The sequence below is a fragment of the Marmota monax genome, unplaced genomic scaffold (assembly GCF_021218885.2).
Source record: "Marmota monax isolate L192 unplaced genomic scaffold, Marmota_monax_Labrador192_F-V1.1 WCK01_AAM20220418_F8-fsc00252, whole genome shotgun sequence".
Taxonomy (NCBI): Eukaryota; Metazoa; Chordata; class Mammalia; order Rodentia; family Sciuridae; genus Marmota; species Marmota monax.
In genome coordinates, this window is record NW_026692478.1 from 348,426 (window position 1) to 362,495 (window position 14,070).

Below are 14,070 nucleotides of genomic sequence, written 5' to 3' on the forward strand. Positions count from 1 at the left end.
TTTATTGATTGGGTTCTTTGTTTTTTTGTTTTTTGGGGTGGGGGGGGTTTTGGTATTAAGTTTTTTGAGTTCTTTATATATCCTGGAGATTAGTACTCTATCTGAGGTACAGGTGATAAAGATTTTCTCCCATTCTGTAGGTGCTCTGTTCATGGTCTTGATTATTTCCTTTGCTGTGAAGAAGCCTTTTAGGGGCTGGGGATGTGGCTCAAGTGGTAGCGCGCTTGCCTGGCATGCGTGCAGCCCGGGTTCGATCCTCAGCACCACATATAAAACAAAGATGTTGTGTCCGCCGAAAACTAGAAAATGAATATTAAAGAATTCTCTCTCTCTCTCTCTAAAAAAAAAAAAAAAAAAAAAGCCTTTTAGTTTGATACAATCCCATATATTGATTCTTGACTTTACTTCTTGTGCAATGTTTACAGCAGTTCAACTTATAATAGCCAAGCTATGGAACCAATCTAGGTGCCTACAACAGATGAATGGATAAAAAAAAGACATGGTATATATACATAATGGAATATTACTCAGCCATAAAGAAGAATGAAATTATGGTATTTGCCAGTAAATGAATGGAATTGGAGAATATGATGCTAAGTGAAATAAGCCAACCCAAAAAAACCAAATGCCGAATGTGCTCTCTGATATGTTGATGCTAATCCGCAACAAGGGAGAATAGGGAGGGAAATATTAGAAGTTTATTAGATTAGACAAAGGGGAATGAAGGGAAGGGAAGAAAGATGGGAATGGGAAAGACAGGAGAATGAATCAGACATAACTTTCCTATCCTTATATATGAATACACAACCAGTGTAACTCCACATCATGTACAACCACAAGAAATGGGATCCTAATTAGAATAAGTCATATTCCACATATGTATAATGTGTCAAAATACACTCTACTGTCATATATATCTAAAAAGACAACAACAAAAAGATCCAAAGTAGTGCCTTCCTTTCCTAAAAATTCTCCATCCACCCCAGCTCTCACTCACCATCCTTCTGTAGTTACCTTAGGCATCCTCCCTCTAGCTCAGCCAGATGGGATGTGCCCCTGCTATTCTGGGGCGGGGGGGGGGGGGTCCGGAGCTTTACATGTGGTCGTTCTCTCATATAGCTTCTAGATATATAAGGGGTTAATTGACAAACTTAGAACTTTCAGAATACAACTACCTATTACAGGAAGTCTGCTCTTGTTTTAAAATGTACTAGAGCTCTTCATTTGCAATTTTTTTCTGATTTTCAGTTTACCCCTTGAGCTTCATTTTAACAAAATTCTTTTAGAAGGTTGCTTTGAAGAAACATTAATAATCTGTGAAAAAATTGCTTTTTTGTAATAAGCACACATTTAAAAAATGAAAGCATAGTTTTTCTTATGCTCCTTTAGAAAAATGACTAATTTATCATCTTATTACACAGCACAAATTTCTGACCCAGTTCCTGCAGTGTGGGGTTTTTGAAAACATATCAGAAAAAAAAGGCTGTTTGGGACTGTCAACAGTATAATGCAAAGTCTTAGTGTGAATTGTTGCCATTATGCAGCAGTTTCTTGTTCTGCTAATGGCAGTCTGTCCCAGTCAGCAGTCAACCAAAGAATGTTCTGGTGAGACTTTGCACCCACGGGGTGTCCGTGAGGCCAACAAAGAGCGCCTATGATATGTCTTCTTGTGCTCCCTCCTGCAGCGGCTTCACCATTGAACTGGCCTCGGCATTCACTGTGGTCATCGCCTCCAACATTGGGCTTCCTGTCAGCACCACACACTGCAAGGTAGGCCTCTGCCAGCAGAGGATTGTCCTTTCATGGGGCTGCTAGGATCAGCCCAGAGTCACCAAGTGAATTCCAGAAAAGCTGGTAGCTCTTTTTATATGTGATTGTGTGTGGGGTGGAAAAAAGCATCTCAGGGTTTGCCAGGTCTCCAGAAGCTTGTTGGATGTGCGTATTTGCTTTCCTCAAACTGACCCTTCTGACCAACCGTCTTTCCTGCTCTGTAGTACGGCACCTTTTACTGTTCAAACTTTGCTCTCTCAATGCGTGAATACAAGAACCTTCCTTCCTTACACATGGGCTTCACGCTTCTCTTTTAGCTTGTGCCTCCCTCATCGTTTCCACTCTGGATTTTGCATTAAGGTCATGTGTGTGCTAACCATGTGGCTCAAATAGGGCATGCCCTGAGTTCCAACTCATTGCTGGGTTCCAGGGCTTGACCATGGAAGTAGAAATAGAAATAAATAAATTATCTCAATGGCTGTGTCAGGGTTTTTCTCCTCCTATATCATGTTTAAAGTGACTATAAAGCCTTAGAGTAAGTTCCAAATGAACTTAAATTCCCAGTATGGACCCTTGCTGAGTGCTCTAAGACGCAGAGCTGAACAAGAGGGAATTCCTTGTCATGGTGGTCAAATGGAGCAGTGAGGAGTTTTAATTATTAATGAAGAAGAAATAGACTCCATGAGTTTCGGGAGATTATCTAAAGTCAAGCAGGGAGAACCAGAACTAGAATACAGTTACGATAGCCTAAGTCTGCCCAGAATCTGAAGATAATTCCAAAATATCCCCCATGAGCCTTCTGTATGCAGAAATACTCACTACCCTCAACAAAGCAAAAGCCACTTCTAGATTTTTCCCTAGTTTCATTTATTCATATCATTCAAGAAAAGCTCATTTGTACTTGCCATGCTCTGGGCTCCTGGGGGAATACAGCAGCCATAAGATAGGCATGGTTATCTACATTTACCTATAACTTTAAAATTCCAGCCAATATGTTTATAAACAAATGCCAGTTAAATGCAAATGACTTTGTACTTCAAACGTTTAGATAGGGTGGCATTTATAAGAGTATTCTAAGTGGGCTGGCACGTTTAAGACAAAGCTGGGACATGTGGCTTGAAGAGTCAGCCTCAGTGGAAAGAAGTTTCTTGTTTTTTTTTCCTTTTTTTGCTACAATTAGAAAAACCTCAATTTTTATAAATTCTCACTATAAAAATCACTTCCACTTACCAAGTATATGCAGAATTCCAGGCCCTGTGCTTAGTGCTTTATTCCTGCACAATACAACATTAACTTCCCATAGTAACCCTGTGAAATTAGTAGTTATTCCCAGTTTATAGATGAGAAAACTGAGGCCTCCGGAGTTAGGTCACTTTCCAAAAATCATAGAGTTATCATGTGATAGAACCAGGATTCAAATCTTCATCTCATGCTATGTACCTCCTAATTGTAGTCACGATAGTCATTGTCATGGTAACCAACCCATGACTAACGTGTAGGGCAAGTATTTGCTGGGTACTCTTTGGAGTGTACCCAAAGAGATAAAATATTAATTCATTTTATCTTCCCAAGAACTTTAAATATATATATATAGAGAGAGAGAGAGAGACACAGTGCCTTTATTTTATTTTTTTATATGGTGCTGAGGATCAAACCCAGAGCCTTCCACATGTGAGGAAAGCACTCTTCCACTGAGCTACAACCCCAGCCCTTCCCAAGAACCTTTTGAAGTGGATACTAAGATTTCTCCAGTTTCACATATGTGGAAACCAGGGCTTAGAAAGGTTAAGTAATGTGCCCAAGGCTGCGCAAGCAAGGAATGGTCACACTGAGGTATCAACGTAGGCTGTGTGGTTCCAAGCCCTGCTCCCCAATTCTCTGCTCTTGCCTCTTCAGGATAAGGGAGAGGACAGGGATAGGTGTGAGGTGCTCCTATCAATCATCATTGTTATTTTTCTAATTTTGATTATTTAAAAAATTATCAAAGGGACTGGGGTTGTAGCTCAGTGGTAGAGCACTCACCTAGCATACATGAGGCCCTGGGTTCCATCCCTAGTACCACAGTATATAAAAATAAGAATCACTAAAGAAGTACATATTTATTGAAATATTTCAAATAATGTGAAACTATGAACGAAAAGTGGCCATCAGAAGACTGAGGCAGAAGAATTGCAAGTTTGAGGCCAGCCTCAGGAAGACCCTGCCTCAAAATAAAAAATAAAAAGGGCTGGGATATGGCTCAGTGGCAGAGGGAGTGACCCTGTGTGCAATCCCCAATACTTACAAAAAAACAAAAAAGGACCATCTTCTTCCCCCTATTGTACCTCACTTCAATTCTCCATTTCACTATGTGGGAACATAGAAAAAAATACATATTGTTTTCCAAGTTTTTTTCCAAGGCTTTTACTTTTTTATGTTTTTATTGGTACATTATAATTATACACAATAGTAGGAGTCATTGTGAGTTATTCATCAATTTCAATCCCAGTGTGCCCAAGTACTCTTGCCTGCCCCCACCCTCCAATCCCCTTCTTCTACTCTCCTGGTTTCCCTTCAATGGGTGCATTATAATTATACGTAAAAGTGGGATTCATTGTGATATATTTGTACATGCACATAGCATAAAGGATAATGTAGCAATAGTTGGCTCTTTGAAAATATTAACAAGATTGTTAAACCCTTAAACTTTTTAACTTTTCTGTAGGCATAAATAATCACTCTTTTTAATGGTTAACTGCACTTTAGCAACCTTTTAAAAGCATACTCTCACACTAGTTGAAATATCTCTTAAAAAAAATAAACAAACAGCACCAGTTTGGTTTTCCTAGGTAACTGTTACTTACCTAACTACATTAGCATTTACACTAATGTGTAAAGTATTATAACTGATAATACTGACTTTGCTAGTAACACTAAAATCTAGAACACAACTTCTAGAAATAGATGAAAAGTATAAAATGCCTTTAAAAAGTAATCTATTCATTTTTATTTTTTAATATTATTTCTCCAGTATTTATATTTACACTATAATAAAGAGATGTTATTAAGGGATTTATATCCAGTTTGTTCAGGACCTTTGTGAAGAATATGTTATTGTTGACCTAAAGTAGCCATACAAAGCATTTGATAAGTTTTGTGTCTGTGGGATGTGATTCTTGTTGGCACCTAAAGCAAGTCTTCTTCTCATTGGACCACAGTGGGATGTCATCAGTGAAATGGACAAGACAGAGCTCAACTTGGATTCTTGTCAGTTTGTTCAGTGTCATTGATCATGGACTTCTGGACAAAGACCAGAGCTAGTCACTTTAGGAGGCACAAGTAGAGTCCTGGCTCATGAGAACATACAGGGCTGTGGGAGAGCAAACCACTCTCATCAAGTCCAGATAATAGAAGTGCAAGGAAGAGGTCACAGCTGCCATCGCCCTATAACACTTACTCTCTTAGATCGCATATTTCCTGTGCATGCAACAATCCCCAAATGGCAAACGTGGGATGAAGTATGAGAGATGTGGGATGGTATTAAGAATGGGGCCTGTGTGGGGGGAGCCATGAGTCCGTACACATTCAGAGGGTGTTGATGTCCACATAAAATCATAACCAGATTGCATCCAATTTTCAAGAGTAATTATCCTGCATTTGATTTTTAAGTTTCTTACTTGGAGCCATCCATTTGAAGGTGGGCAAACGTAGGGAAATTGGCAGGAAAAAAGATGGAAACTCTTTTTTTAAATGAGCTCTTGAGTTTATCTGGGTAGATTTCATTTATTCATACTTTCACCTAAGGGAACATAATTTAGTGCATAGTTTAAATTTTGTCATAACCTATTTAAAATGTTTTGTGATATGAATGTTAGCTGAATGTTTAATTTAGAAAAGAACAAATAGAAAAAGTGTATCACATTTTATTTCAAAAGCACATATAAAACAATCTGCTTTGATTATAGATTTTGCTCTCTAGAAGCATTTACATTTTATACATTTTTGTGTTTCATATCAGAGGGCTCAGCTTACTAGATATTTTCCTGGGGTAAAACCTCTGAGTAAGGTCAAAAGCTTGGGGTGGTGGTTCAGTGGTAGAGTGCTCGTCTAGCATGCGTGAGGCACTGGGTTCTATCCCCAGTACCACGTAAAAATAAATAAATAAATAAATAAAGGCGTTGTGTCCATCTACAACTAAAAAAAAATTTTAAAAAGAAAATCTGGGGCCCATTTAAAAAAAAAAGTCTTCATTAAAGAAATATAAACTAGTCTTTGAAATAAAAGTATCCTGAAATATTCAGCAATTTGTTAATTGTTCACTTCTGTGAACCTTAATCCACTTTGATCTTTAGCTCTAAAGCATAACGTATACCACATTAAGACCATTGCTGAACACAAACACTTGTTTGTGAGCTTTCTGATAGGAATTCTGAGTGGTCTTATTTAAAATTTTTTAATTCCATAGTGGGCTGGATTGAGATTACTGTCATTTGTGAATTATCCACATTGTCAACCTGTTAGTGACATAGATGATTTCAACTGGTGTTAGGATTTAGAACAGCATATAAGAAATCCTAAGGATTTAAAAATTTAGAATTACAATTTCTAATTTAATCTCTGATTTTGCTCTCTGTTTTCCCTACTCCTTAATAGTTCTGCTATTGGTTTTATGATGATGATCTTAAGCTGGACCCATATTTAATTTATTAAAAGGCAAGTTAGAATACAGAAAAAAATGTTCTTTTATATCAACAAAAGACACAATCAGTAGTGATGACATAATACTGTGGAACTTTTATGAGCCAAATAACATATAACAACTAAATCATGTACATTAAGTGAAACTGTCACAACTTAGACATTAGTATGTCCAATTCTATAACAAATGAAGCAGAGGAAAAAGTACTGAGGGGTAAAAAAGGACTTACACAGTATAATTACCAGCTGTATATCAAATTGGTACCCTACTAATCATAGGCTTTCTTATTGGGTATCATGAAAATGAATCATAAATTCAGAAGACTATTGACAAAATTTTAAAAATAGAAGTTATATTAACTAACTACAACCTCTAATCACAGTGTGTCAAGCTAGAAATTAAGTAAATATTGGAATAAGAATGTATCCCTTGGAGCTGGATGCAGTGGCACGTGCCTATAACTGCCATTAACTCAGGAGGCTGAGCCAGGAGGCTGAGGCAGGGAGATTAAAAGTTTGAGGGCAGCCCCAGCAATTTAGTGAGACCCTGTCTCAAAATAAAAAGTAGAAGGGGCGAGGAATGTAGCTCAGTGGTAGAGCTCCCTTGGGCTCAATCCCCAGTATTATACATACACACACACACACACACACACACACACACAGAGATGTCCCCTTGAACAGTTTTTAATGCTTTTTAAAGTAACAATTGAATCAAGGAGTTTTAAAAACAATACAGTGACTGCTTTCTTGGAAAATACTAAAAACTCTATGCATGTGTGTTTCTGTGTGTACACATAGCAAAACCTGTGGCAACTGAACCTCCACTAAAATGAAAATGCCTATCTTTAAATGGTTCAGTTTATCAAAGGAAAAATAAAATAAGCAAATATTTCAAATTAGGATTTTATAAAAAGTCCACAACAATAAAAATTCTGAAGAAAGATATAAGAGTATAACCAATTAAAACAAATTTAAAAATTAAAAAAAAAAAGATGGTCAACTGAAAAAAAGAAAGATTTAAGAAGTATTTAAAGCAAATTTTTTTAAATAGTGAAGAAGGAGATAGAGTGGTTACTAATAAAATTTATCAAATCACATCAAAGGAAAACAAAGGAAGAGGAGTTAAGTTAAAAGGAGAAAAGACATTGTACGAACAGATATAGAGAATTTGGTGTTTTTTCTTGAAATGGTGTTACTATGTTGCCAAGGTTGGCCTTGAACTTCTGGGCTCAAGCAATCCTCCCACGCAGCTAGGACTCCAGGTGTGCTCTACCCTGTCCAGCTTGAAGAGAATTTTTTTTTTTATCATGAAAGGAACCACACAGCTATATCTGAAGGATCTGAAAACCAATGTGAAATGAGTTAGCTTTTGCAAAATGTACATGACAAAAAAATACTGACATAAGAGGTAGAAAAATGTAGAGAAACCTGACCAGAGCAATAGAATGAAAATAAGGGAGTTCTCCAAAAAAAGTTATCCTCCCCAAAAGAGCAAAAAGAATGTGGCACTTCTGACTCCTGTTCTAATTCATCATTTCTATTAAAAAAATAATAATAGATAATTCCATTATCATATAAATTTTCCACAATGTAGGAGGAAAAAAAAAGCAAAACAAAACTAGAATATTTCCAGTTTATTCTGTAAAGCATACACTGAATAACCCTAATTCTGAAAATCTAACTTAAAATATCACAAACAATTGTGAAAATTCAGCAAATTGTGGTAAAATGTAAGAATATAGGGAACATAAAATGTATTGCTTTAATCATTTTAAGTGTAAAACTGTGTGTCAGTAAGTACATTCACACTGTTGTACACCTGCTGCCCAGTACGTTGTCTACCTGAGTACTTTCTGTATGTATATCATTAAGTAAAAAACAAACAAATCCACCCACAAAAAAAAATCACAAACAAAAAACCTGTCTTCACCTATGAATATTGATTTAAAACTTTACGATGTTAATAAATGACATCAAAAGAACATTTCAGCACTTGTAAGTAGAACCTTCTGGATTATCAGGAAGTAGGCTCTGTGAATTCTCTATCTCTGTGGGGCCTGACCTCACAGGGGATCCACAGAAATGTGCTGAGTTCCAGGGAAGGTAAGAGGACATCTAGAGTAAAAAGCCCAAGCCCAAGAGAAAGATAAAAAATCTAGAGCTTATCATCATAGCCAGTTAGAAAAGATAACGGAAATTAAAAGGGAAAAAAAAATTCCTCCATGATTTCAGGGGGGGGAAAAGTCATTTTAGAATAATCCTAGTAAGAAATGTGAATGATGTATATGCAAAAGGCCTAAGTCTTTGCTTAGAGATATGAAAGAAAACCAGAATATGAGACATACTGTGAGATGGGATGGGGGAAACTAGGTTTTATAAAGATATCTCCAACATACCCGCCCCCGCGCACAGAATTTTTCTTGGTACTTTACAAAATGGGATTATTTGGGGTAGGATAAATTATCAGGAGTATCAAATGGTGTAAAAAGAGAAGTGATGAGGAGAGACTAATGGTATGTGTTCTAAGGAAATATGAGTTAAAAGTAGGTGCTGGGGAAAAGGATCTCTTCTCCCATTTTCTTCACTATTATTTAAAATTTAGTTTCCTTTTATGTTTCTTACGTTGTTACTGTTTCCGTAGTGTTTGGTGAGTACTGTTTCAATTTGGGGTGATGAAAATGGTCTGGAGGTGGATGGTGGTGAAGGTTGCACAACAATCAGATGTACTTAAATGCCTTTAAAAATAGTTAAAATGGTAAGTTTTATGTCATGCATATTTTATCACAATATTTTTAAAAATATATATTTGTATAAGAACAGATGAAACCTATCATATATGAGCATGTTTATAGGAGGAAAAAATTTAACCAGTAAGTGACATTGAGTAGCTAGAAAAACAAAATTAGACCCACAGCTCTCCAATTACATGAACATAAATTGATGGCTTTAAATAATATTTTAAGAATATTATTAAATTTAGAATAAAATAGAAAAATTTTATTTTAGAAAATTTAGAATAAAGTAGAATTAGGTATTTGTGAAATATTCAAACTAAGGATAAATCACAGAATAAAAGTATAACATATTTAATTGCATGAAACTGAAAATTCCAAAATGAAGCAAAGCAAAATTCCTAGATTGAGAAAGTATTTATATTAGATATCACAGTTAATATTATTATTCAATAACATTCACACATAAATAAATAAAGGGCACATTAGATTCCAGTATGTTAAATGGGCAAAATACATGAAAAAAAAAAACTTTTATATGTTAAAAACTAGAAGGAATGAAATTGGGTAACTACACAAAAGAAAGTTCAACTGAAAAAAAAAAATAATAAAAAAAAAAGAAAGTTCAACTGGCACAGAGGTGTACACCTATAATCCCAGCAACTAGGGAAACTGAGGCACAGATCACAAGTTGGAGTCTCTAGTCTCAGCAATTTAGCAAAGCCCTAAGCAACTTTATAAGACCCTGTCTCAAAAAAGCAAAAGCCCTGGGGATATAGCTCAATGGTAAAGTGCCCCTGGGTTCAATCCCCAGTCTTAAAAAAAAAAAATGAAGTTCAGCCTTAGTTGTGATTAAAGATATGCAAACTGGGCTGAAGATTAACTGCCTTTAAATATGCTAGTTTTTTGGTTTCCAGTTTGCTTCCATCTTAAGTTCTATTTTATTTTTCTGTAGTTAAATTACTCATGCTTTAAATCACCTTTCCTGTTTGAATCTCATTGGCCACTGTTAAGTGTTTGGAGATTAATAGAGACAAAGCATATTTTATGTAGTTCTTTAAAATCCAACTTGCATGTGACCAAGGGGCACCCTATTAAACTCTCAGCATAATCAGTCCCCCTGTGAGGCATGAGATATTAAAAGCATTGTATTTTCTTAGGATTTTCATTTTCTAGGATAACGTTATCTTTTTTTTTCTTTCAAAAATTTCAACAAGCTATAAATGAACTTTGAGTGTTTTTGAAAAATACTCGAATTAATATTAGCATTCTAATTTGCACATGTCCATATCTGTCACCTTATGAGTCATAGTTGATAGTTTAGATTCAATAATATTTATGTGAATTGTAGTTGAAAAAGTACATCACAACTATATATGGAATGGAATAATCCTAAAACAATTGTGCCTAACAAACATTTAACAAACTTAGGGGAAATAATTGTCAATTTTATAATGTAGTTTATTTCTGTGCTTAGCCTATTTACATTGGTTAAATGTAAATTTTGTGTCTCACCTTTAAATACAGGGGCCTCGTTTTTACTTTTAAATGTTTGTGCTTCTGCAGGTGGGTTCCGTGGTGGCTGTGGGCTGGATCCGCTCCCGAAAGGCCGTGGACTGGCGCCTCTTCCGTAATATCTTTGTGGCCTGGTTTGTGACTGTCCCAGTGGCTGGGTTATTCAGTGCTGCTATCATGGCTCTTCTCATATATGGGATCCTTCCATATGTGTGATTTGTCTTCTTCCAACCAGTAAACTAAAGGGATAGTCTAGCATGGGTATGTGGAAGGTGTTCCCTCATATCTCTCTCTATCTCTCTCTCCACCCCTCTCCCTCCCTCCCCCGCCCCCGACACACACACACACACACACACACACACACACACACATCCCAACCACACACAGCTGTCTCCCAACCAGCTCTCCACATCCTTTTCAAATGGTTCCAGACCACACACCTCACCCAGGCTGCAGAAATTCATCTTCCAGAGCTAACTTAACTACTGTACATAGTAATATGTATTAAACTGTTATCGTGGTGATATAATGTGGTGCAGTTACTTATATATTAAATATATATTGTATACATAGAATAGGTAGCATTATTTCAAACATTCAAAATGGGAGTGGAGGTTATTGCCTAGAATTCAATATTCAATAAATCTTGTACATAATGATTTCTGTGGCAAATGTTAAGGCTTTTTCAAAAGAAAGTATAGATTGGAAAATCTTTTTTTTGCCCCCCTCCATGATACTTTCTTCTTTAATATACTGTAAGATAAATGAGATACAAGATACACAATACAAATTTGGGCAGGTGTACATAGGCCCACATCTGATTAAATAATACCAGGACAGAGTTCACAAGTGCTTTCACTGAAGTATTTGTTCATATACTATGTATGGATTATTGTGTAATATATCATAATTACTTTTGTAAATACTTAAAACTGTAATTTTTTTAATGGTGTGCTTCCCTTATACTTTTTTGATCAGAGAATTTTGGAAAGTACCAAAGAAGCAGGGGAATAGTTTGCCAGTATTATTTTTTCACATTGTTTGTACCCCTCCTCATTAACCTGGATGTAGTAAGACCACCCAAGCTCTGACTTGCCCCAGAGCATTGTGTGTGGTTGAGACACCAGCGCCCATCCTGTTCATATTACTCTTGGATTCCCCACCCCACCAGCACCACCACTGCTGCCACATACCAGATACTGGTCAGCCCTGCAGTGGCCTTTCATTGTCACCAGCGTGGAGAATGTACAGATGTAAGGATGTGTAACTAGACACTACACATCAAGTCCAGTTTAAATTTCCATCCCTGTTCTCCCCTGCAGCTTGAAAAAAAGGGATTGTCTCAAACTTTAAAGCCAGTGAGGCTTTTTTATGTGCTTTGACATTCTAGAAATTCATGGGCTGGAGTTTAATACTAAAGGTACACTGGGTGTGAGGATTTCCTTGAGGCCTTTATTAAGTGGGAGATCCTGATGCTCTCTTGTAGTCCCACTGGATTCTCTTCTCTTTTGATAGCGGGAGGAAGTATGACTAATGTTAGAGCCTGAAACTACGGAAATGCTGCTAAAATTTTTATATTGACAAACATTTTCTCGGTACTTCATTGTGATTTTTCATTAATCAACCATATTAAATTTATAATAAAAAATGCCCCTCAAAAGTTTGCTTCTGAAGTCTTTTTCTGAATAGCTACAAAATGTTTATCTTTCAGAGTTTCCACAAAAATAAAAGCTATATAATTTGGCCTCTTAGTTTTCAGATACATTTTCTCCCCTATTTTACTACCCTTACATGTTATGCAGAAAATACACAGGAACGAGAAAAGGAAAGAATGGCATACACAGCCAGGATTCAGAAATCCCTACTGGAAACACATACATATTGGAGCTGTCTGACCACAAGGTTTGTCCCTGGATCAGGACTTTGCTAAAGGAAGTACCCCTCTTCCTGCTCAGCCTCTCCAGCTTGGCTCATAAGTTAGCCATACTTCCAGGCTAAGGGCCAGCAGGTAAGTGCAGATCCTATCTATCTGGGCACAAGCAGCCAACAACAACAAAACACCTGAGGCTTCAGAGGAAAATATCCCCCTTAATATTCTGCAGCAGCAGCAGCAGCAGCCAAAAGCTGCCTTCCCTTCAGGAGCTAAGGAGGTAGCAGATGAACAACACTGGCCAGGTGTGAACACTCCATCTCCACAAAGAAATCTAGTCCTCCAACTCTGTTTTTTGAGATGGCGTCTTACTCTGTAGCCCAGGTTGGCCTCTAATTTCTGAGCTCAGGTGATCGCCTACAGGAGCATGTCCCCATGCTGAATCACTGATTTTTTTAAGTCACCTGATGCCTTTCATTTTCCCACTTTTGATAAAGATTTTGATAAAGTGCAATATGTTCCAAAATCTATAACAAATAGCAACACAACACAATGCAAGCAATACTGCACAGACCAGTCTGCTGGATGCAGGCAGTAGATCCTTTCTAGTTTGCAGCCCCTGTCCTTGGAGAACTGCCACCTGAGTCCTGACGCAGCTCCAAGTAGGTGGGTGGCAGAGGCAGATTTCCAGCAAGTGAATGGGGACAAAGGTCACGCCTCACCAGCAATGTTTTGAGAGAAGCCTTGCACACTACACCCCCTTTCCCAGGTTTTATTATCTGACAAACAGATGGGCTAGCCACTTGACAACTGAACCCTAGAAGAAGGGAAAAGTCTACTCTAACCCAGACTCGTCCCCCTCAAGTCACTGAACAGCAAATGCTCTGGTGGGTGGTGGAAGGGGCCCGTCAGGCCACGGGATGGGGAAGCAGATGCCCTGATTAGCCAACTGGTGATGATAGGTTAATCTGGTCAGGTAGAGGGTAAGTTATGTCACAGGGGCGGCGGGGATGCTGGTAGAAGGCTCTGGTGGGCCAGTAGCCTACAGTTATCCCCGAGAGTCTTTCCTCAGAGTTCACCAGCCTCTCCCTTTAATAATACAAACACTCTAAGAAAACACATGAATCACTGGCATCTTAGTGTGTGTTCTAGACAGCTTTCCTACACCGAAGAGAACAGCCTGGAGCAGACAGGAGAGCCCTACATAGGGAGGAAGGACCCTGGAGACTCTTGCCCAGTGTCTGGGCTCCCCAGGGGCAGAGCTGGGATACTATTAAAAGCAGCTGAAACTCCTTGGACAGTTGTCTTTTTCTTTGATTTCTGCCTTCCAGAGGGACTGAACTTGTGAGCAACTATCTAATATCTTCAGCGAGGTAATTTTTTAAATAAATCCTTCCTCCTCCACTTCCTAAGCTACAGCATTAAGCTTCAGAATTCTCAAGTAGTAGAAGAAAAAAAAATTAAATCCTATAGTTTGGAAAATAAAATGTAAAGATCAGTGTCATC

At 37.5% G+C, this 14,070-nt stretch overlaps 1 protein-coding gene across 8 annotated transcripts in view; it reads left to right on the forward strand.

Moving 5' to 3' along the window:
• The window catches only part of Slc20a2 (solute carrier family 20 member 2), a 103,591-nt gene extending 91,237 nt beyond the window's left edge, over window positions 1-12,354 (forward strand). For all 8 annotated transcript variants that reach the window (XM_058578895.1, XM_046443081.2, XM_046443079.2 and 5 more), the window contains 2 exons: window positions 1,686-1,770; window positions 10,746-12,354. In XM_058578895.1, coding sequence (XP_058434878.1) covers window positions 1,686-1,770; window positions 10,746-10,910 — 250 coding nt within the window. In that variant the 3' untranslated portion in view covers window positions 10,911-12,354. The remainder of the gene's footprint in view (window positions 1-1,685; window positions 1,771-10,745) is intronic.
• The last annotated feature ends 1,716 nt before the right edge of the window (window positions 12,355-14,070 follow it).